Raw genomic sequence first — 25,367 nt, forward strand, 5'->3', positions numbered from 1 at the left:
ATTTTTTTCTTTTGGTCCTTCCTCCAAATAGGAACACTATTAATTGTTCTTACATTTTCTCTAGTGTCACATTCTGCTTCAGAGATGACGACAAAGGATGAATTTATATTCACTACAAAGCAACAGTTGAAATGAGGCTTAGTAATATCACCTTTTCAGTCTGAATGCAACAAACTTAGGATCTATCAGAAAGTTCTGGTTTATAGTAAAAAGTGTAGCTGTCACTTTAACTCCTGTCCATCATCATCAACCCAGATCCGTTCCCTCTTTACCACATGAGAATTTTTACTGGTTTCTCATGTGTCCTTTTAGAGATTTATTATTCTTTTCTTTACTAAAACAAAGTTACAAGTATTCTATGAATTCTAAAGTTCATTTTAGTAATGTCTGTCTCAATTCAACATGCCCTAAATAATATCTGTCTATTCTTTATCAATGAATAATGCAGTCTTTGATTCCTATAGTAAGGCTTCAGGTAAATGGTATCACAGGCAGGTAGAAGAACGAGCAAAGGAAACAACAAAACTAGTGGTCACAGTGTAAACTGACACGACTCCATCCCTATTCCCACCAGCAACTTAGGCAAGAGAACCAGGTCTTTCAAGCACAGTACCTATTACATCTATTTCACTATATACTATAGTTTCTTTTACAAAATAAGTCTAATTTTTTTTTGTAAAAGAAGTCCTTGTAATTCCATTCACAGTGCCAAAATAAAAAAACAAAACATTATTCCCTTTTTTATAGTTTTTGGTACTGGGGATGAACTCAGGGGCAAACCTCCAAGCTATACTCCCATCCCTATTCCAAAGTTTCACTATATTGATGAGAGTCTCACTACTTGTTAAGGTTATCCTTGGAACTGGCAATACTCCTGTCTCACCTCCCAACTACTGGGATTACAAGTGTGCAACACCATGCCTGGCTTAACATTCATGACACGTGAAAATTAAATTTATGAACAAAGTTTTACTGACATGAACCATGCCCATTCCCATTTGCTTATTTCTAAGCTGCTTTTGCACTATGTGACAAAGCTGGGTAGCTGCAACAGAGACCATGTGAACCACAGTACTTAATTATTTGTTATCTGACCCTTTAGAGAAGAGGCCTGTTAATCCTTTTCCTCAGGAATGCCTATGTGCCCAAGTTCTATGAGTGAGGGGCAGGGCAGAGGATGGTGAGAAAGAACAAGAGACTAGTGGGTCAAGGTGAGGATTTGGGTCCATCCTAAGAATAGTGGGCAAACTATTAAATCGCTTTAAAGTAGGAAAGTGACAATAAGATTCATATTTTGAAAAGATGATTCTAGATGCTAAACTGGGAACCAGAGTGTTCGGAGGTAAGTAAGAAAGATAATATACTATATGGTTCTAACAAGATATGAATACTGCTTAGACTACAGTAGCAAAGTAAAATAACAAGGCCAAGCAACATTATTTGTAAATCCCAAAGAATTGGAGGTATGGTTATGCATCTTTCTTAGGTATTTCCATTTATCCCAATTCTCAAAAACATTTTGCTAGGACAGATCTCCAACATGTAGAATAAACAAACATATCCCAAGTAAATGTTACATATATCTACAGAGTTTGGGAATACTGCAGAATAAATGCTCCCTTGAGAACACTTTCTAAAATATGGTTTCTACTTTTTGCAAGCTGGAAAGAACTACTTTTACTAAATATACAATTAAAGAATTTACAGGTAAATAAAACAATGTAAGTCAACACAAAAGGGAAATAAACACAAATACTGCACAACTACATTTTCAATCTTCTTTCTATAGTGTAGTAATGACAAAACAAAGAACATACCTGCTACATTCTAACAATGTAACTTTAAGACGGCCTTCAGTAAGTGCCCACTGTTGTATATGGATATGCTCTTCATCCTCTTCAAATCCTTGCAAGGTCTGGTATGGAAAAAACGGCTTAAACCTGACAAAAATAAAGATAAATCTAAGTTCCTAAGTAGTAAGTAACATAGTTTATGCATAATAATAAAACTTACCAGTATCTAACAACACACAAAACACCTAATATTGCATGTGCTTTTATAAAACCAAAGCTTGCCACACTCTCCCAAAACTGGCAGCCAGTGGTGCCTTCTTTGGAGCACCTAGAGATCCTCATTTTGGAGTCTGCCCTCATTAAAAAGGTAGGACACAGTGAACTAAAGGAAAATCCAGAGGCAGCCAGGAGGCCCTGAGGTTTAGGTAGGGCAGAAAAGACTCTATGGACTGGAGAGTAAGACTATTCCTACATTACAAGACAAAATTGGAATGTACTGTTCCATGGAAATAATAGAGAGATTAGTACATGATCATGAGGATAATGATATCATTAACAATAGCAGCTAAGGTATTTGTCTAGATGTTTGAATTTGTCAGGCAGCAGCTAAGCACTTCACATGCATTATCTTATTTAATGCTTACAACCTGGGGTGTGCTAGTGCTAGCTCCCTTTTCTAGATGAAGAATGAGGCTCTGAAAGGTTAAAGAATTTCCCCAACTTTACACAGTGAGTGGAAAACCTGAATTCAAGGTAGCCTGATTCCAAAGTCCAAAGTACACCACATTTCAGTTACCCATGAATATCTGAGCACTTATGTGCTCACCATGAATGCCCTTGTTTTTAAAGATTTGCCTGTACTGAGTTTTAAATTGAAGGTCTTAATTTTTGGTACTGGGGATAGGACACAGGAAGCTTCCTACCTCTGAACTACACCCCCAGCCCTATTTTAAATTTTTATTCTGAAACAGGGTCTCACTAGGTTGATGAAAGTTTCACTACTTGCTGAGGCTGTCCTTGAACCTACAATCCTCCTGTTTTAGCCTCCCAAGTACTGGGATTACAGGCATTCTCCACCAAGCCCAGCTTAAACTGCAGATTTTAAAAAGACTTAATTTGAAACACAACTTATACTTCTCCATTAAATCAAAAGACAAAAAAAAGAAAGAAAAACTGGACTTGAGGCCCTACAGTTTTCAGTTCACCCTACACACTGTAAAGGTATGAGATGGAGTCCTGGGTTCTTGTTCTTAGCTATTTTTAGAAAAGAACTGCCAGAACTATTTGCTATTTGCTGTAAGCTTAACCAATTTGTGTGTGTGTGTGTGTGTGTGTGTGTGTGTGTGTGGTAATGGGGATGGAACCCAGGGGCATTCTAACTCTGAGCTACTCTCCCAGCCCTATTTTTTATTCTTTATTTTGAAACAGGGTCTCACTGAGTTGCAAAGGGCCTCACTAGGTAGCTGAGGCTGTCCATTAACCGCGATCCTCCTGTCTCAGCCTCTCAAATGCTGTGATTACAAGCGTATGCTTAAGCCATTATAATTACAAAGGCAGAAAGAAGGTACAGAAATTACAAAGCACTGTATTAGAGAGATAAAATGGAGTGGAGTGCCTTGAAGGTAAGACACTGAGGGTTTGAATATAGAACAGTTTTTATAAGGATTTATTATCCTCCATCTTGCCCAACCAATAGTCTTCCTGACCCAAAATAGGTGTCAATCCACCCACTCTTCAGGGCAAGCCTTTTGATGTGAGGATTCACTATTTACATCCTGTCTGACCAAAAGTCTTCTTCCAAATGTGTTACTTGATTATCAGAGTCAGGGGTCACAAGGTATCTGACTTCTTTCAGGAAGACCTGTACCATCCTCCTGCATCCTTGGAGAATTTTAGCCTGTCTGCAAGAAGTTATTATGTAAAACTTGTCTTTAAAATATGAAGACCCTGGGCTACAACCATTTTGTGTTCTTGCTAATCGCTTGGGGACTCTGCAGGGTTCCTTTCCTGCCTGAGTGCCTGGGCTGCATCCAAGCTCTGACTTTCTATGTTTTGAAAATTAATACGAAAGCTATTTTCAAATACATTTTGAAGCCACTTCCCAATACCAGCACATACACCATTACCAGCCATGACATTTGCCTGCTCAAAAAGTATGAAGGGCTTTCTACTGACCAAAAAACAGTCAAAAGTTCTTACTTTCACATTCAAGGTACACGGCAATTACTTCTTCCAATAGTTATTCACTTACTATTAAACCTTTCAAACCAGAGAGTCACCTAAGACATTATGCAAATTCTTGCCTTCAGGCCTTTTATACCTACTAGAGAAACCTCTACTCAGCAAAGCCTATCCAAGTCCTAATTCCTTCTATACTTGGCTCCAAGGTTCTAGGTCACAACAGACTATACCTGTGGGTTTTACTCCTCTTTATCTAACAGTCATTTAAACTGCTGGGCACTTATGTCATGAACTTTCCAAAAGGGCCTTGAGTCAATATTTCTGAACCTCTCACACACTTGAAAACTTGAGTATGTGTTCAGCTGATTTATAAAAATCCAACATTAAAAATGAAATAAACACTTGGAAAATATCAGTAACCTCCTATAGTTTATACTGAGAGAGACTGATGGGAAAGGAATGTTGTTTTGTGTTTTCCCAGTAAATAGGACTAAAGGAAAAAACAAGAGTAGACGAGTAGACACATAGTGTTCAGAGTGTTGTCCTATTTCCGAACTAGTATAGAAAATAGGAACCCCCTTCAGCTTCTCCCAAGGACACAATTAATTTGCATTTGAGTAATTTGATTCAGGTGGAATGGCACCACATTTTTGGAGGGAAAAAACTAGAAACTAAATTTATCAATTAATACAATGTTGTAGTTGAGGGTTTTTGACACACAAGCCTCAAGACTCCTAAAGAAAATAAAACTATTACTCAAAAAAAAACCCCACAAATATCACTATATACAGTACAAATTTCAAATTTAATAATGCAAGTCACTTAGCTAAAATCACAACTGATCTAAGCATCCATTTTTCTTGTCAATTATTGACAAGTCGGGTCCCTCTCCCCTTCCCCGCAGGAGTTGGAACCCTGGAGGAGGAGGAGGAGAGTCTGCTAGGCAGGCAGTATTGCGCGGTAGGAGGTATCGCGAGAGAAGTGGTGTTCCCACGCTTAGTCCCACCCTCCCAAGATGTCTACCTTAAAAGAAATGCTTTTCCCTTCTAGCCACGGATGGACCCGCTGGTTGATTGGGACTGGCCAGTCCCCAACCCCCGAGAGGACTGCACCCACCATTAAAAGTTGGTATCACGCATACTGGTCTCTCTTGCATCTTTACACTGCCTCTGCACGCAAAACCTAACATTATGGTGCTGAAACCCAGGACGACCATTTTTTTTAAGATTTTTTTCATTTCTTCTGCGACCCGCCGACCCACTGAATCTACCACCATTGAGAGTTCTGTGGAGCTGAGACACGGATCCACTTGACGCCTGGGCAGCCTTTCCCACAGTCACCTTCTCAGTTTGCTGCATGCAGGCAGCTGGAACCGCACCCGCCCCACCCACCACTTTTCACTGGACCTTGACACCTGCACTGCCCTGGAGTCGCCACTCTGAGTCCGTCTAGACTGAGGACCAAAAAACCTCCATGACTGCAGCTTCTTTGTATTTCCCGCTAGTGCTGCCTCTACGCTAGCAGCTTGTCACTCCCTGCGCCAGCATCCTGCTCTTCCTGGCCCCCTGAGCCTCAGCTCCCCGCACGCCAGTGCGCCCATATAGGACTCTGCGTGCTACCTGGACCCTGGCCTGGACCCAGGCCCTCCTGCCCGCCCAAGTCGGACCCACGTGGGCAAAAGTCACGTGGCCCGGCCTCAGCATCTGTCGGTTGCCTGGCAGCCATTTTTGTTTCCAAACCACGGACCCGGTAACCACACCATCCAACAGTTGGCTGCCCTAAGAGCCAGCAGGAGCAGCCAGCAGCCATATTACCCAGCCAAGCCCCGGCGGCCATCTTGAATCTCATCCAGCCCTGATTCCACCCGACAGTTCCATAGCATGCCCCCAGCTCAGCAGCCTCTCAGTGCTTTGGTTCCAGTGAGCACTGGCTGACAACACTCCACTGTGGTAAGCTTCCACTTTCCTGGGCAAGCGGTTCCGGCTTTTAACCTCTTCCAGACTTGGGCTCACAGCTGTTAAATAAATCTAAATATTTGGTGCCCAGGTTTCCTGGGGTAACAGGGCTACTCTACTGCTGTGTAAAGAGAACGATGTCCTTCTCAAACACAACCATGCTGTTTCTGAACGTTAGGCAGGATTTTAGGATGCTGATTTCCTGTTTTTGTCCTTGCCCGCTGACCAGTCATGGGGGGAAGCCAGCCATCAAAGATGGACTCCCAGTCCGCACTAGACTGTGTTCTGGTTAATATCTGGACTCTGGGTTTATCTGGGGAACTATACCCCGAGCAGCTCGTTTTTATCTGCACAAAGGTCTGGCCCACTTATGAGTTGGGTAATGGTTCTCGGTGGCCTGAAATGGATACACTGGATCTTAGAATGTTGAGTGATCTCAGTAACTTTTGCAAACGACTGGGTAAATGGTCAGAGGTGCTTTACGTACAGGCTTTTCTGTGCATGTGTTCCCGGCTTTCCCTTTCCACCCCTCCCAGCTCTACTGCATGAGTCATGCTGGCTAGGGATTCCCACCAGCCACAGTCGGCATCTTGGTCACCACGTGGCAACTCACAGGCGCCACCTGATGGTCCTTTTGGGTCACAGGCCTGAAATTCTGCTGACTCACAGTCACCACTGTGTGGTGACACGTGGTTGCTGGGGTCTGACCCAGCCGAGTTACAGGCCCCATTTTCTGACAACCCTGACCCACAAGATCTATCCTTACCACAACGGCCACCATCTTATTTGGGGCAGCCTCCCACTCTAACACACTCTTTCTCCCCCGCCTTCCTCCCTTAAGGGACCAACCCTTACCTCCCCCTTGCCTACCGCTGTAGCTCACCGTAACTGTTCCAGAGACCCCCTTGTCTCTCGGCCCTGCTTTGTGAGGTGGCTGGTGCAGAAGGTGTGGTCTGTGTCCATGTTCCTTTTAAACTCCCTAACCTTGCTCAACTTAAAAAGAAACTGGGTTCTTTTTCCACCAATCCCTCTGGTTTTATTAAAGAATTTCAACATATTGTACAAGCATATGGTTTAACTTGGCGGGATCTTCATGCCATTTTAACCTCTTCTTTAACTCCAGACAAATGTGATCTTACTCTGAAGGCTGCCAGGGAACAGGCCGAGCAGGCTCACCTAACCAATCCACAGCTCCCTACCGGAACAGCTGCAGTTCTCTCCGAGGACCCCCACTGGAATATAATGATAGGGGTGAGGGAATAACAGAGAAATCACATGATACTGTGCCTTCTTGATGGCATGCGAGATGCCTCCCACAAAGTGATTGATTATGATAAGCGTAAGGAAATCACCCTGAGTCCAAATGAAAACCCAGCTGTTTTTCTTAATTGGTTGCAGGAGGCTTTTACCCTCTATACCCGCTTAGATCCATCTTCTGAGGCAGGCTCAGTAGTATTGGCAACTCATTTTATTGGGCAATCAGCCCTTGATATTCAGAGAAAATCAAGAAAGGCTAGGACGGTCCTCAAACTCCTATCTGAGATTTGGTGAATATGGCATTTAAAGTTTTTAATTCCAGAGAGGAACAGGTAGAAGAGGAGCATACACTCCAACTTTGCCAGATGGCAGATTTACAGGCCCAAGCCCTGGTAGCTGCCCTGTGGCCAGCAGAAGAGTGTCAGCCCTCAGGGCAATGAGCACCACCTAGGGGAGGACGACAGCAATGACAACCACCTCCAGGAGCCTGTTTTAAGTGTGGATTAAATGGCCACTGGAAAGGCAAGTGCCCTTGGAAAAGAGGTGAGCCCCAGGTGACTCAACACAGGGGGACCACCCTTCCAGACCAGGACCCGCCCCTGGCCATGCTCGGCCTGGCCAAAGACTGACAGCTCCTGGATCCCTCGACCTCCATCCTTCTTGCTGGCCCATGGTAACTCTACAGGTACAGGGTAGGCCAGTCTCCTTTTTGGTTGCCTACTCAGTCTTTCCATCCTTTCAGGACCTAGATTTCCTCTTCTGATCTCGGTCCAGGAGATTGACGGCAAGTTTTCCTCCCTATGCACTACAGGCCCTCTCTTACAGGACAAAATTGCTCTGCCCAAAGCTTAGGCCAAATTTAAAAAGGGCTCTGTTACAACAGCCTCATGACAAATTCTCTTGCACAGTGTTGGGGCCTACTAAGCTTCGTTTTTCTCGGAATAATTCTCTTTGATGTTTTTATTTTAGCAGGTCCACTTGTTTATATACTACGGTGCTCTCCCTCTTTGGATGCCAAACTGCCATAAGTATTAAACCTCTGAAATCCGTTACTGATACTCCTGACCCAATTGCATGTTTTCATTTGACCAGACGGACCTAAACCCACTCACTGCTGAAAAAAGTGGTGTGTTGTCTCTCTCAGGAAAATGCTATTAATGATTCTGGTCTAATGAAAAAAAAAAAAACTGCTAAAGGGTGGTGTATGTCTTCCTCAGGGAAAATGCTGCTATCGTATTAATAAACCTAGTGACAATCTACCTCATATCTAAAAGTGTTCCTGCCCAATCTGGGACCTGCGCTCACGATTTGCCTTTTTTTTTTTTGGTAGTACTGGGGCTCCTGGAGACCCGTCTACCTCCAGGCTATACTCCCAGACCTACTTTTTATATTTTTATTTGGAAACAGGGTGTTTTAAGCCAGAGAGGCTGGCTTCGAACCAGCGTGTTCCTCCTGTCTCTACCTCCCAAGCGTGAGGATTACAATCATGAGCCACCACACCTGGCTTTGCCTTTTCTTTTAATAAGCCTTTTCTTTTCTCGGCTGTTAAAGTCTCCTCAAACGCACATCACCAAGCTGTCCTGGGTAACCTCCGACTCACGCTGCAGCCATACTCCCACCTGCCCACTTCTGGAGGACCCAACCTCTCCCTGCCAAGGGGCCCCCTTACGATACCCCTGGACAGCAGGAAATAGCCTAAGATTCGATATCTGCCCATTATCACCAAAAGGCCAGGATGACAAGTCAGGTCCCTCCCCGCTAGAGGAGGAGGAGGAGGAGGAGGAGGAGGAGGAGAGTCTGCTAGGAAGGCAATTATCGCGAGGCAGGCGGTATCGCGAGAGAAGTGGCGTTCCCACGCTTAGTCCCACCCCCCCAAGATGTCTACCTTAAAAGAGAGGCTTTTCCCTTCTGGCCTTGGATGAACCCACTGGTCAATTGGGACTGGCCAACCCCCATCCCCAAGAGGACCGCACCCACCATTAAAAGCTAATAACATGCATACTGGTCTCTCTCATGTCTTTACATCACCTCTCCACACAGAACCTAACAATTGTAAAGTTAAATTTCAATTAAAAAATCTCTCACAGGAATGTGTGCTGAATGCTATATATTCTAATTTGGGGGTTATATGCCTAAAGGATTTTCCTAAGAGTGGTATTTTATGAACAATATATTAAAATCAAAAGAACCAATCCATTTAAAATGGTGACACTAAATAAGAGTTGTGATTCAGTAAATAGGGTTAGAGTATTTACCTAGCATGAGCAAGGCCCTGGGTTTGATCTCCAGCACAGCAACAACAAAAAAAAAAAAAAAAGGAAAGAAGGAAAAAGATGAGGTGCTGTACACCTATATTCCTAGTTCTTGGAGGCTAAGACAGAAGAATCACAGGTTTGAGCCCAGCCTCAGTAACTTAGTAAGATTCTCAAGAACTCAATGAGATCCTGTTTCAAAATAAAAAATAAAATAGAGCCGGGCGTCGTGGCGCACGCTTGTAATCCCCATGCTTAGGAGGCAGAGACAGGAGGATCACTTAGGTTTGAAGCCAGCCTCGCTGGCTTAAGAGACCTTGTTTCCAAATAAAATATAAAATAGGTCTGGGAGTGTAGCCTGGAGGTAGAAGGGTCCCATCCCCAGTACCACCAAAAATAATAAATTAAATTAAAAGGGAGCTGGGCATGGTGGTGCATGCTTTTAATCCAGCACTTGGGAGGCTAAGAGAGGAAGACTGTGGTTGGCAGACAGCCTCAGTTACTTAGTGAGGTACTTTGCAACTTAGTAAGACCCTGTTTCAAAACAAAGAATTAAAAAACAGGGCTGGGGGTGTAGCTTGGAGGTAGAATGCCCCTGGGTTTCATCCCCAGTACCTCAATAAATAAAAAAATAAAATAAAAGGTTTGGGTGTGTAGACCAGAGACAGAACTGTAACCCCTAAGTTAAATTCCTAGTATCAGAAAAAAAAAAAAAGAATAAAAATAAAATGAGTGTACTAAACAGTAGGAGTAACTATTGGTTCAGCAAGCCAAAAAACAGAACCCACACAATCACATTCTCTAAGAACACTTGGACTTCAAAACATTTAAGTCCAAGCCCGTGTGTGTGTGTGTGTGTGTGTGTTACTGGGAGTATAACCCATGAGCTTTTCTACCTCTGGGCTATACTCCTAGACCTATTTTATACTTTATTTGGAAACAGGGTCTAAGTTGCTGAGAGCCTCACTAAGTAGCTGAGGGTGGCTTTGAACCTGTGCAATCCTCCTGTCTCAGCCTCCCAGACACTGGGATTACAAGCGTATGCCACCATACCCGACTTAAATCCAAGCCTTTAAAGTATCCCAAACCATAAGGAATACAAACAATAAAGAAAGACACATATCCTTCTATTTTCTTCCCATCCTACCATGTTAATCTCTCCTTAAGATCCATTAGTTTTTATCTATTTAAATAGCAACTCAAAAATACCAACTTTCTCACTCAAATTCTCAGAAAAGTAGTTTTTTAAAACAAGCTACCTGTACTTCCTCCTGTAGAAAATCCAAAAGTCAACCTAAAAAGGTAGATTTTTCAAAGTAACCTCATAGGAATTCTGTTGACCACCTCACCCAAGAAAACTCTTTAAAAAAAAAAATTATAGCCTCTGGAGATGTTACAAAGGACAATGGTAAATTAAGAAATAATTTAAACTTAAGAAAAGCTACAAACATTTGATAAGAAAGTCAAATCTGTGGTATTTGGACCAAGACACCCTACACCCCACCCCTGGCTCAGGAAGGAAGAGACTCTAGCTCCCAGGTGGAAGGTTTTCTCCACTGGAGGAGAAAGACTGCGATGTTTTTCACTCAGCCTCCAGCCATGTGTTACTAAGTCCCATACAAACCCCTACTTAGAGAATAGGTGTGTCTACTCGGGCACAACTCACTGAGAATACTGAGGGCCTTGTTTTTTGCCGTCTCGTGAGTTGGTGGTTCCAACGGTGGGAAAGGCAAGTCAAGAGGACCTCACAATAATACGGTGAGGTAATGGGGTACAAATCATTTCCTCATTCACCACAGACATATTAGCAAGTTCAGAAAAACAGGATGAAGTCTGCATCCTTTTATTTAAAATTACATGAAAGCTGGGTGTGGTGGCGCACACTTGTAATCCCCGCGCTTGGGAGGCAGAGACAGGAGGATCGCGCTGGTTCGGAGCCAGCCTCGCTGGCTTAAGAGACCCTGTTTCCAAATATATATATATATATATATATATATATATATATATATATATATATATAATAGGTCTGGGAGTGTAGCCCGGAGGTAGAAGGGCTTCCAGGAACCCCGGTACCACCAAAAAATAAATAAATAAGTAAAATAAAATAAAATAAAATTACATGAAGATGTATGTCCACAAAATAAAGCCACAAGGAAAGAATGAAGAAAGCAATCCAGAAAATAGAGCATCCAAATTAAGAGAGTAATGATATCCTAAACCCAAATGCAGCATGTGGCAAGCCAAATAAGGCAAATAAATAGGAGAAGTAGAAAGAATGAGAAAGTTGAGGGGTACCTTAAAAATGTGGTTACAGTAATTTCATAAGAGAATAAAAATTTAAACTTGATTTCTGGAATATACTGCGTTTAATGATATGAAGGCTGAAAAAATGGAAATATAGAAGAAAACAAAAACCTACATATCAGGCTGCTCTGTAATATACAATATTTATGAGACATATGAAGAAAATACATAGACCAAGAAAGATTTAGCTATAAGCCGAATAGGAGGTGGTGTTACATAAAATCCTCATCTGTCTTAGCCGGGCGTGGTGGAGCACGCTTGTAATCCCCACGCTTGGGAAGCAGAGACAGGAGGATCGCGCAGGTTTGAAGCCAGCCTTGCTGGCTTAATAGTCCCTGTTTCCAAATAAAAATATTAAAAAATAGGTCTGGGAGTGTAGCCCAGAGGTAGAAGGGTTTCCAGGAACCCCAGTACCACCAAAAAAAAAAAGCATCAAAAAAAAAAGAAGAAAATCCTCATCTGTTTTAGAGAGTCAATCAAAAGGCAAAGTCTACAGTTCTTGAATTAAGAACAGCTATAAGACACTGCTTAACAACAAAGAGTTAATACCATGAATTTCCATACAGCCAACATTTATTGAATACTTGGCATGTAAAAAGCCCATTGATGATCTTAACACCCATTTTGTAGATGAGGGAACTTCAAGAAGAGAAACTAAACAATTTGATCAAGGATACACAACTAGTAAGGGGTAAAGTCAAGACTCTAAGCAGTCTAGTTTCAGAATCTGTGCTCATAAGACCTATGTCTCTTAATAATTGTTAAAAAGAAAAATAGTTACAAATGATTGCTTCTGAAGAATATGACTTACAACAGGAAGGTAGAGGGTTTAGGAAGGTAACTGATGATTTGCATTATATATCCTGCTCTTCCTGATTTTTAAATTATGGGCATTAGCTAAAATGAACAGACAATACCAAATGTTAGAGAGAATGTAAAACTGCTGGGATAAGGCTATCATTCCTTTGAAAACTGTGTGTCACTATCTACTAAACCTGAAGAGATTTATAGCCTATGACTTAGCAATGCTGCTCCTAGCTATAGCCAAGAGAAATGTGCACAAACGTTCATCAAAGAACATGTGTAAGAACATTCATAACACTGTCCTACTGCCCACCGGTGGAATGGTTAGACTGAGACACATTTACAGAGTAAAATACCCCAAAGCAAATACAATGAAAAAACTACATTTACCATTTACATGGGCTAATCTCACAGAGTCAAAGCAGCAAGACAAAAGAAAAATTTAATGTATATAGTATGATTCAATTTATATGAAAAAAAAAAAAGAAGAAAGGCGTTTGAAGTCAGGAGAGTAATTTGTTTGGTTTTTTTGCAGGTCTGGGGATGGAACCCATAGGGGCACTCGACCTCCGAGCTACACCCCTGCCCTATTTTTTATTCTTTATTTTGAAACAGGGTCTCATTAAGTTGATGGGGGATTCACTGAGTAGCTTAGGCTGTCTACCAACCAGAATCCTCAGGTCTCAGCCTCCCAAATGCTGCGATTACAAAGGAGCACCACCAAGCCCAGAGAGTAGTTACTTTTTAAAAGGGGCTTCCTGGTGGCTAGGAACATTCTGTTGCTTGTTCTGAACGATGGGTTTTTTGGGGTCTGTTCATGTCAAATTTCACTGATTTGAACTTAAAATTAGTATACTTTTCAGGTAGTGAGTGATACTTCAAAGAAGGGCCAGGCGTGGTGTTGCAGGCTTATAATACCTCTTTTCACAACTCCATTTAAAAAATAAAAAGACTATAAAATAGGGCTGGAGATGTACCTCGGAGGTACAATGCTCCCCAGGTTCCTTCCCCAGTAACACACACACACACACACACACACACACACACACACACACACAGAAACATGTTTAATTTTAAAATGCTTATTACTTTAGTAAAATTTGAAATATATATTTAAATTTTACACCTACAAGAAAAGCTAAGCCTTCTTCTCACATATGGATGAGAGAATTTTTTTGTAACATCTAAAATATGTTTTCACTCTAAGATGTCTTTTCAAAACTGTTCTATAAAGCACCCTGAATACCAGCTGGTGACATCTCTCTCCATCACATGGCAGCAGTAAAACTGTTTGTAAACACTGCAGTCTTTAGAGAAAAAGGGTTTACAACAAACCCAATATAAAAATATGCTGAGGTCTAAATCTACTCTTGACTTATTCTGGGCTTGTCTGTTCTTCCTGAGTGATAAATTGGTTAGTTTTTAGCTCAATAAAAGAAGAACTTTGTAACAATTAGAGCTAGTCAAAAAAAGGACAGCCCACTCATACAGAGCACATCTTCTATCTCCAGAAATATTCAAGCATAGGTTAAACGAGGATCTGCCAAGAAAAGAAGGTATTGTGAAAACAGAAAATTTAGAATAATACATAGACTGTAGTCTCAGCCCCATCATATTGCAAAGCGCACGACTTTAGCAAGGCTTTTTTTTAAAATCCCCTACTTCAATTTCTTGTTGAAATAAAAGAGAGCTAAGCATGGTGGTACATGACTATAATTCCATACTTGGAAGGCTGAGACAGGAGCATCACAGGTTTGAGACTAGAGTATGGTAACTTAGCAAAAAGAGAGGGGAAGGTAGGCGTGTGTCTCAGTGGGTTCAATCTCCAGTACCACAAAAAAAAGGAGAAGAGGTAATCTTTTTCTATTCATGAAAGGATGAAGATTAATTCATATGTCAGCACCCTTTAAACTATAATGTTACAGAGCATAAATGTTATCTGCTAAACATAGAAAAAAATTTCTTCACGTTTCCCTATCATCTCTGAGTGCTTGTCAATCTAGGCTAAAACTTTCTAAATATTCCCATATTTAGAATCATATGTTCTGTTCTGTACACTCATATACTGAGACCTCAAATTATGGCCTGTGTAAAACACTTAAAGCTTTAAGAAAAAATCATTTTCTTTCTTTTTATTAAAAAGCATTTTTTACCTACAACATGCTAAAATATGAATTTATCAATTAATTAACAAATAGAAGAAATGAAAAGATGACTCTAAAATCTTTAGATATCATCAAAGCCAACTTCCTTATTTTCTACAAGGAAACAAAGGCCTTGAAAATGAAGTGACTTGCCCACACAACTAGGTGGTGATTATCATTGGATCTAAGCATAACTTCTCTTTCTTTGTATACCTATAAAAACACTTTCCTAGCATTTATATGCCCAACATTGTTCTAAGAGCTTTATATGTATTACTAACTTATTTAACTCTTTCCTAGCATTTATATGCCCAACTTTGTTCTAAGAGCTTTACATATATTACTAACTCATTTAATTCTCACATGTATGTAAGAGTATTTTTCTTTAAAAACTTGATTGACAGCCGGGTGTGGTGGCGCACCATTGTAATCCCTGCACTTGGAAGGCGGAGACAGGAGGATCGTGCAGGTTCAAAGTCAGCGCGCTGGCTTAAGAGACCCTGTTTCCAAATAAAAAGTATAAAATAGGTCTGGGAGTGTAGCCTGAAGGTAGAAGGGCTTCCAGGAACCCCAGTACCACCAAAAAAAAAAAGTATATATTTTATATATTTATCATGTGCAACATGCTTTAAAATATGTATGCACTATGCAAAGGCTAAATTAAGCTAAGTAACATATACATTACTTCACATACAACTTTTTGTAACAAGAACACTTAAAACCTACTTTCTTAGCAAAGTTCAAGAATATATCATTAACTATACTCACCATGTTATGCAATCTATCTCATAAACCCATTCCTCCTAACTGAATTTCTGTAGCCTTTAACCAACATCTCTCCTGACCTTACCCTGGCAACCACCAATCAACTATTTCTACAGGTTCAACTTTTTTAGATTTCATAAAATAGGTGAGATGTATGGCATTGGTCTTTCTGTGACTGGTTCATTTCATTTAACACACGTTCATCCACATTGCCACAAATGAGGGGCTTTTTCTTCCCTAAGGCTGAACAGTATTCATCGTGTTTACACACCACCTTTCCCTTTTCCACTCATCCATGGACAGGCACTTTGACTGGGTCCATAGCTTGACTATAGTGAATAATGCCGCAATGAACCTGGGAGTGCAGATGTCCCTTTAGTATACTGGCTGCTTTCATTATATATGTCACGTCCTCATTGGCCTCGTTCAGATTTTCACTGATTAGACTGTTGTGATTTTTAAAAGTATATTTATTTTATCTTTTTTTTAAATTATTTTTAACCAAAACCAAAGCAGCTTCTGCCCCTTAATAAAAAGCTACTTCACAGAACTATTGTGTGTGTGTGTGTGTGTGTGTGTGTGTGTGTGTGTGTGTGTGTGTGTCTGGGGGTGGAACCCAGGAGCATTTGACATCCAAGCTACACCCCCTGCCCTGTTTTTTATTATTTATTTTGAAACTGTGTCTCACTGAATTGCAGAGAGCCTCACTAAGTAGCTGAGGCTGTCCGCGAACCGTGATCCTCTGGTCTCAGCCTCCCAAATGCTAGGATTACAAGCGTGTGCCACCACACCAGGCGTTCACAGAACTATTAGGAAGACTCTTGAATTCACACATATGGAAAACCTAGAGCTGTTCCTGGTATTCCTCAATGGATTTCTAATGAGTACAGGGTCCTGATTCTATTCCTCTTTGGTTTCTTCTACTTACAATGTGCTTCAATTCTATCTCCCTATATTTAAACCTAAATGATTCTTTAATAACTCAGATGTTATCTCTTCCCTTCAACAAATAGGCTTACTTGGGAATGGAGAGACACGTCAAAATTAGATAGCCAGAGACTACTGTCTTATTTCCAGCTCGTGAATGCACACACTACAACCTGCTTAATGAAGAGAATAGACAGCAGGCAATTTGGTGTCCTGTGTGCTTTTTGCCTATACAAACTATGGAGCTATAATACAAAATTTAAATATAAGCCAGAAAAAAAGAGAGCGAACAGTTAAAAATACTATTAAGTTTCCATATTGGTAAAACATATACCTAAATTTCAAATTTTCATTTTTACACAAAACATGAGTATTGCCCTGGCCCAAGCAGAAGTTCAAATTAATTATCTTTCGTTTCCTTCTCTTCTTTCATGGACTACACTACTTCTCTTCCAGTTTCTGACCCTAATTTCCAATTCTGCATTTTTTTTTTTTTTTTTTTTTTGTGGTACTGGGGTTCCTAAAAACCCTTCTACCTCCAGGCTTCACTCCCAGACCTATTTTATATTTGTATTTGGAAACAGGGTCTCTTAAGCCAGCGAGGCTAGCTTTGAACCTGCGCAATCCTCCTGTCTCTGCCTCCCAAGCGTGGGGATTACAAGCGTGCGCCACCACGCCTGGCCTGCCCGGCCTGCATCCACTTTTGATACCGATCATCACTAATCTTTGCCTTCTCTCTGCTTTTTTCCTTGGATTTTCTATTATTTTTCCTTTACATCTCTGCTACTTCTTGATGAAGCAGTTTAAAGTGGTGTTGCTAAGCACACAGGCTTTAGAGTCAATACTTGGTTTTGAATTTTGGCTCTATATACTTACTAGCTCTGAGATCTTGGACAAATTATTTTGCTTTGAAAGCCCCTGTTTCTTCACCTATAAAGGTAAAATAGTGTCTTACTAAGTGTTATATGAACAATTTCTCATAAGATACAGTAAGGTGTTCTAGAAATACTTCCTATCAAACTTTTTATGTGTCTCTATTAAGGCTGGTCTCCTACAGAGAGGTCAAACTCCTCCACAAGGAACTATTTTGGGACTCAGCTTACACCATGTATGAAGTTCAAGCTCATGACTATTTGTTTTCCTCCAACTTCAAATACCACATAGCCATGATTTCAATCCCCATACTAATTTATTTCTTAATTACTGCTCTCTGGCCAGGCCTGGTGGCACAAGTTTGTAATCCCAGTACTTGGGACGCTGAAACAGCAGAATTGCAGTTCATGGACAGCCTCAGCTACTTAGTGAGGCCCCTCTGCAACTTAGTGAACCCTTGTTTCAAAATAAAGAATAAAAGTAGGGCTGGAGGTATAGCACAGAGGTAGAATGCCCCTAAGTTCCATCAGTTCTGCAAAAGAAAAGAAAAGAAAAGAAACTACTCTCTGATACTATCAACTTTAATGGCAAAAAAGGAGCAAATTAACAATAGCCAGTATGCTTCCCTCATCTATTTCTGTGTCATTGAATTTTGTAACTAAGCTTATATTAAGCTCACTATATTAAGAAACCAACTGAAGGAAATCCAGGGAGAACTGTTATATTTATAGAATTGCTTAGTGTGTAAAATTGCTGACAAAGTCTATACTTGGGGTCTGTCCTTCTATGGAGAAAAAAGTATTACTGAGTAATTGTGAAAGTAAGAACAAGAACAATAAATATCATTATTCAAAAATTACAACTTCCCACCACTCAACCACATAAAACCATTAACTAATGCTCACTTTTACCCAATTCTGCTTAGGAATAATCAATGTCTTAAAAAATGCCTCCAATTTTCTTAGTGGTTTTACATATACAGGGAACAAAAGAGTGATAATAGAAGCTGCAGATCTCTCATAAAAGAACTCAATTACCTAGTGACTCAAAGGTGAATCCATGTTAACTGATATCCTATGCACCAGAGATAAGGTATCAAATAAGATGAGTTGCTCAGGGGACCAAAGTAATTTTCTTGACCCTGTCTGCCAGATCTCATGTCCCTTTATGCTCACCACTCTCAGCTTTCACAAAGCTAAAAAATGGACAAAACCAAATTTGAATTTCTATACCAGCCCCCCCACACACACAGCCCTTGGAATAAGGGAATATAAAAACTTTCACTTCAATTTTTAGCACTTCTGTAAGTTATAGAATACTTTTATATATATCTTTGATCCTCATGACTCACAATGATGTATTACTGTTTTAATTTTACATATGAGGAAACAGGATAAAGAAGCCCAAGTGGCTTGTTTATGATCACACCAAATGGTACAGTCAAAACTGGCAGCAGATCCACTCAACCCTGTGTGCCTGACACCTGTTTTGTATCAAATATTTATTCAAGGTGACTGATAAGCCTACAGCTGTGGTGCACACCAGTAATCTTAGTACTTGGGAGGCTGAAACAGAAGGATCACAAGTTCAAGGCCAGCCTCAGCAACTTAATGAGACCCTGTTTCAAAATGAAAAATAGTAAGGGCTGGGTAATATTATACTCAATAATGGTAAGAATAAAATGAGATTCTTAGTGCATTAGAAAAAATTATACAAATGAAATTAGCTATACTGAAATGGTTTACTTCAGCTACAGCAAATTGCAAAGAACTACTTTGAATTATTTACTTGCATGACCAAATGATTAAGATAAAAAGACTGTGTAGTCAGCAATCATTATCATCCTTAGTAATGAATGCTAGTAATAATCTGGTACTATGTACACTTTATATACTATTTAATACTGCTATCTGAATGAAATAGTTGTGTCTAAGAACAGAATACAAGTCATTTCTCAAAATATACATTCTTGTAGTCAGCTTCTAAACAGAAATGATAGCTCCCCATTATGCTACTTAAAATCTCACAGGAAAAAACAGTAGTTGCTTAGTAGTAGATTATACAAGTAGGAAATAGAATTGATCTAGGAGAAACACCATCTCTAAACATACTGAGGTCACAAATACCTCATTTTCTTACCAATGACTCAAGTAAATATATCATGTACTTTATACAAAAGAATAAACTCCATTAGTTTATTTTTATTATGCTAATCAAGCATTTTTAAGTCACAGAAATAAGAATTATGATGGGGAAAGGGAAAGTTAAGCAACTGAGAGCCCAGATATTTCAATATTCCACCCATCATCTCATTAGTTCCACTCTCCCATGAAGAATTCATGGGCATAAATACCCAATGTGCTGAATAGAGAATAAAGAGAAATGTGTTCTAAAGCATCCTGCTGATTTCACAAAAGTTTGCAATTATGCCTCAGACAAATGAAAACAAGTTTTATTGTTATTCTATATCAGTCCAAGGAAAGTGCAATCTATAGTTTACCAATATTGACCTTCTAAGAATATGAAATTAAAAACCAAAGTTTCTGGAGTGTCATAGAAGGCTACAAACATCTGTGCCTGTTTTTTGTGTGTATAAATAAAAAGGGACAGTATCTGTATAGTGCCAGGAGAGACCTCAATGGCAGTATGGTAAAATGCTGGAGATCTCAATATTGCCGGGTGTGTGTGTGTGTGTGTGTGTGTGTGTGTGTGTGTAAGAGAGAAGGCACTCCTCTTTAATACTGATTTTACAATAACATTGCTTGCTATTGCAGCATGTCATCAAGTTGTGTTTATAAAAACATTTAACTCTTAAGGAAAAAAATATTCCAAATATTCTGTTTAAGAAACCCCAAAATACAAATATTCTTTAGAGAGGCTGAATTCAAAATCCTATCATTTCAGGCATATGGCTAAGTTCACTTTGTGAAATTAATCACTGTACACTTAGGATTTTGGCAATTTCTTTATGCAGAAACATATTCACATATTATACTTCAATTAAAAGTTTATACAAAATTTTTTTTCAGCATTTAAAGAGCTAACCCATCGTTTTCTATACGATGTTGAAAGGCGGGTTAAAAGGGACCTAAAACGGGATAGAATGAGCCTTTGGCATTCTGTGGGGAAAACTTTCAGAAAAGGTCCTATGGAGAGAACATGCTTGGAGTACAGGAATAGCCAGCACAAACACACTGAGAAAAAAAGTGATGGAAGATAGGTCAGAGCTAGAGAGGAGGCCCAAGAGTAGAAGAGAGAGTCAATGAGTTGGATTCATATATATTGTCTAGAAAGACATCTATGTTATACTTCTAAACCTATTTGCAGGACTACATTTATACTATACTCACATTGTATTAAGGATGGAGGAAGGGCATAAGTAGGAAGTAGGAAGAAGGGAAAGATGGGAAAGTAAAGAAAGGAGAGTGTGCAAAACAGTGAGCGAGCCACCTCTTCAGTATTCAAGGGGCTTGTGTATGTGTGCTTAGGTGTAGAAGGTAGTTATACACCTCAAACTTAACACTGAGTATGTATTAAGGGGACAAAATTTAAATGAAAAGACCAGATTTTTAACTACATACTATTTTAACATCGGCAAATAAAACAAAAACTCACCAAATTTTTTTTAAAAAAAACTTTAAAAAAATCCAGCATCTACTTAAAAAGATAAATAGAAAAATGTTTACAGTACCATTATAAGAAACTGAAGCAGGGTGCGGTGGTACACACTTACAATCCTAGTACTTGAGAGGCTGAGACAAGAAGATTGAAGGCTCAGGGCCAGCCTCAATAACTCAGCAAGGACCTCCACAACTTAGACCCTGGTTCAAAATAAAGAATTAAAAAATAGAGCTGGAGGTATAGCGTGAAGGTACAACATCCCTAGGTTCAATCCCCAGGAAAACAAAAGAAAAAAAACTGAAGGGTTGGGGGGGGGGGGATCCAACAAGGAACTGGTTAACTTACGGTACAACTGATCAATGTAATTAATTTCATGTGCCTATTAAAACAGAAGTAGTATATTTAGAAAACCCAAGATACAGTAAGGGGAGCAAGATACTAATACTGGAGCAGAGTATGATCCCATTTTTATAAATTAATAACAAATTATAATACATTTCTACATAAAAGTATGGTTCCCAAATTTAACAGTAGTTTAAGAAAATATGTTAGATGAGATTTTTCACCTTGATATTACCTATTTCTAATTGTCTGAAAAGTGTGTGTGTGTATGTGTGTGTGTGTATGCGCCCACAGAAGCATTTGTAAAAGGTCCTGGGAATGAATCCAGGGGCTTTCTTCCTACAAGCTACACTCCCAGCCATTTTGTTTTGTTTTATAACAGGGACTCATTAAGTTTCCAAGGCTGAACCTGAACCTGCAATCCTCCAATCTTGGCCTCCCAAGTACTGGGATTACAACATGGGTCACCATGCCTGGCTTCTAGTTGTTGGATTTCTAACATACTTGTAATCCCCACGCTTGGGAGGCTGAGACAGGAGGATCGCACAGGTTTGAAGCCAGCCTCAACTACTTAGTGGGGCTCTCGGTAACTTAGTGAGACCCTGTTTCCAAAAAGTGTGTGTGTGTGTGTGTGTGTGTGTGTGTGTGTGTGTGTATATATATATGTATGTATGTATGTATGTCTGGGAGTGTAGCCAGGAGGCAGAAAAGCCCCTGGGTTCCACCCCAGTACCACCAAAAAAATAATTAATTAAATAAGTTTATCACTCATTTGGGAGGGGAAAAATTAATGTTTCAACAAAATATCTGAGACATCTCTAGCAAAATGTTGACAAATGTAATCCATACAATATGCATTTAATTATGAAAGATAGTCAACAGCTGTCACACATGGGACATTATCTACAATTAGCTCTATTTCCATTTTATAAGTAAGGAAACAAGAGACTAAGGAAGAGTAAGGTCTTTTGTCCAAGGACTCTTGTTCAGGGCAGTATTGATATCATTTATTATTATTATTATTATTATTATTATTATTATTATTATTATTTGCGGTACTTGGGGTGGAACCCAGAGGCATTTTACCTCCAAGCTACACCCTCAGCCCTATATATATTTTATTCTTTATTTTCAAACAGGGTCTCACTGAATTGCAAAGGGCCTCACTAAATAGTAGCAGAGGCTGTACGTAAAGCTCATCCTCCTATCCCAGCCTCCCAAATGCTGGGATTACAAGCATGTGCCACCATGCCTGCCTGGCAGAACTGATATTTAAAATCAGGTCCAAATTACTCTAAAACTTTATCTATGCAACACAAATATTCGTTTGCAGCCTCAATCCAAAAAAGTAAATAATTCTGTAGTGCCAGCCTTCTCTTAGCATTTGCAGTTCTACTCATCTAAAGGTAAATAACATGCATGCCTCATTTTTCTCTAGTCAAATAGCTAAGTATGCAGTTTTATACCAGTGTTATCAATTTGGCAAGAGACTTTGAGACTACTCGGTAAAACTGTCTGCTAATGACCAGGTAGTTGGCTTTATGACTTTCCAATGAAGTATGATGTGCTCTGATGCCATGCCAAGAAAGTGTCCCTATGTTCTAAGACTGAGAGGAAAGAATAAAGTAATTTAATAGAACTTGATTCCTGGGGACACTGCTCTGAGAAAATAGAGAATATGATGGAAAGAAATTATAGATCAGTATCAAACTTTTAAACAGAAACTCTAACTTCAAATGTCAGATACTCTTATTGAACAGCTCTATTTCTTATTCTACAATGGTAAGCAAGATTATAATTTTTTTTTATTTTAGGATGCTAAAACTATTTATGGCAACAAAGTTGTACCCTGTCTTTGTTTACTTCTCAACCTGACCTCTTAAGAATCTTAGGGAGGCTTTACTGGGACTACCAATTTCATGAAATTAAATAAAAAATTGCTTATGCATTTTTCTGCAAAAATTATCCACAGCTTTCACTAGTTTTTCAAAAAACTAGGACACTAAAAAAAGGTTTGAGAAGTACTTTCAATGTCTATGCATTATGCATGTTTTTGTTTTTGTTTTTTTGGGGTTTTTTTTTGGTGGTACTGGGGTTCCTGGAAGCCCTTCTACCTCCGGGCTACACTCCCAGACCTATTTTTTAACATTTTTATGTGGAAACAGGGTCTCTTAAGCCAGCGAGGCTGGCTCCGAACCAGCGCGATCCTCCTGTCTCCGCCTCCCAAGCGCGGGGATTACAAGCGTGCGCCACCACGCCCGGCTATGCATGTATTTTTTTAAGCAAGCATTTCAGCATTTATTAAAGGTTAAAAACAGGGATCAGTGAAACTTTTTTGTAAAACCCAAGGCCGTAAATATTTTAAAATCTGCAGGTGCTTATAGTCTGTACATCATTTTTTTAAACAACTTAAAAGTTTAAAAACATAAAGCCAATTTTTTGACCTAATGAGATCTAGTCTTCATTGGCTTTAGTAATCAAAAATTTTATTTTTTTTAATCTTAGACTGAGAAGATTATCAGTCTCCTCTAAATTTCAAGTTTCTACATCTGTACAGATGAGATACTCCATGCCTCTTCCACTGATATGAGATATCAAGTACATGCCATGCCTGGAATGATACTAAGCAAATTCATTTTATTACCATTGCTCATCTGATAGTAATACCTGAAAGTCAATATTAAATGTTTGATTAGCATGGTCCTCCAATACATTCTACTTTATAACAATCTACTTTAACTATTTCCAAGAACAAACTGGCTTTCCTGGATAGCCAATATACCTGTATCTGACTGATTAGAACTTAACATTCTCCTCATAATTACTCTTAATTATTCTTCCCTCTTCAATGTATAAATCAGATTTCTAGAGCAAAGACTTAACAATTTTTTTTTTTTTTTTTTTTGGTGGTGGTACTGGAGATGGAACCCAGGGGCATTCTACCTCCGAGCTATACCCCAGACCTATTTTATTCTCTTATTTGGAAACAGATTTTTTTTTTTTTTTTTTTTTTTTTTTGTACTAGGGTTCCTAGAAACCCTTCTACCTCCGGGCTACACTCCCAGACCAAGAATCTAAGTTATGGAGGCTGGCTTTGAACTTGCAATCCTCCTTTCTCAGCCTCCCGAGTGTTCCAATCACAAGTGTACACCACCACACCTGGTTTCTAAATACTTCATTAGAGCAGCTTCAGAAAATCCAATTTGCAAGAAGTAAAACTAGTATCAAACTTAGGTGTACTAAGGAATCTAAGATCACTATATATTATGGGTAGATCTCTTCTACCTGTAGGAGTAGGTTCCAAGGCCCCCTAGTTGATGTCTGAACCCTATATATACTATTTTTTCATACTTGCTGTATACAACAACAAAGTAATCAGTTGATTGCTTTAGCAGAGATATTGATCTCTCTTCCTGATTCTCACAAAACTCAAAGTCTTCAATATATCCAAATGCCACTAAAGTGGGCTTTGTTTTGTTTTTTCTTAGAAAAACTAACCAGCAAGAGAACAGAAACCACCTTATAACCATATTTGTCACATATGCCATATCAACCACAACACTCAGTAGTATGCAATAAACATTTATCTAAAATAAATTGCTATTTTCTGCCGGGTGTGGTGGCGCACGCTTGTAATCCTCGCATTTGGGAGGCTTAGACAGGATGATCACACAGATTCGAAGCCAGCCTCAGCTGGCTTAATAGACCTTGTTTCCAAATAAAATATAAAATAGGTCTGGGAGTGTAGCCCGGAGGTAGAAGGCCCCTGAGTTCCATCCCCAGTACCACCAAAAAATTAAAAAATAAAATAAATTGCTATTTTCTAAATATCATGTTTTATATCTAATAGAATCACAAATGATTGTCAGCTTTTAGTGAATTTATTTTGAAAGAACCATCTATACCTCAAATAATCAATAAAATAAAAAGCTATAATTAGCAAAGAAATGCTTTTCTGGTGATACATGGCTAATACTCCAGTATTTGGGAGGCTAAGACAGGTCAATCACAGGTTTGAGGACAACCTCACCAAGTAGTAAGACTAAAATAAAATAGGGTTGGGGGTATAGTTCCAAGGCAGAATGCCCTGGAGTCAATCCCCAGTACTCCCCCCCAACACACACACACCAAAAAATAGATGTTTTTCTT

At 39.5% G+C, this 25,367-nt stretch overlaps 1 protein-coding gene across 1 annotated transcript in view; it reads right to left on the bottom strand.

Annotated features, from left to right (window-relative positions):
• Window positions 1-25,367, bottom strand: part of PDZD8 (PDZ domain containing 8) — a gene marked incomplete at both ends in the record, with an annotated part of 90,907 nt that overhangs the window by 58,919 nt on the left and 6,621 nt on the right. Inside the window, one exon of the mRNA XM_080693625.1 lies at window positions 1,818-1,940. Coding sequence (XP_080549751.1) covers window positions 1,818-1,940 — 123 coding nt within the window. The remainder of the gene's footprint in view (window positions 1-1,817; window positions 1,941-25,367) is intronic.

The sequence above is a fragment of the Muscardinus avellanarius genome (assembly GCF_963383645.1).
Source record: "Muscardinus avellanarius genome assembly, chromosome: 4".
Classification (NCBI taxonomy): Eukaryota; Metazoa; Chordata; class Mammalia; order Rodentia; family Gliridae; genus Muscardinus; species Muscardinus avellanarius.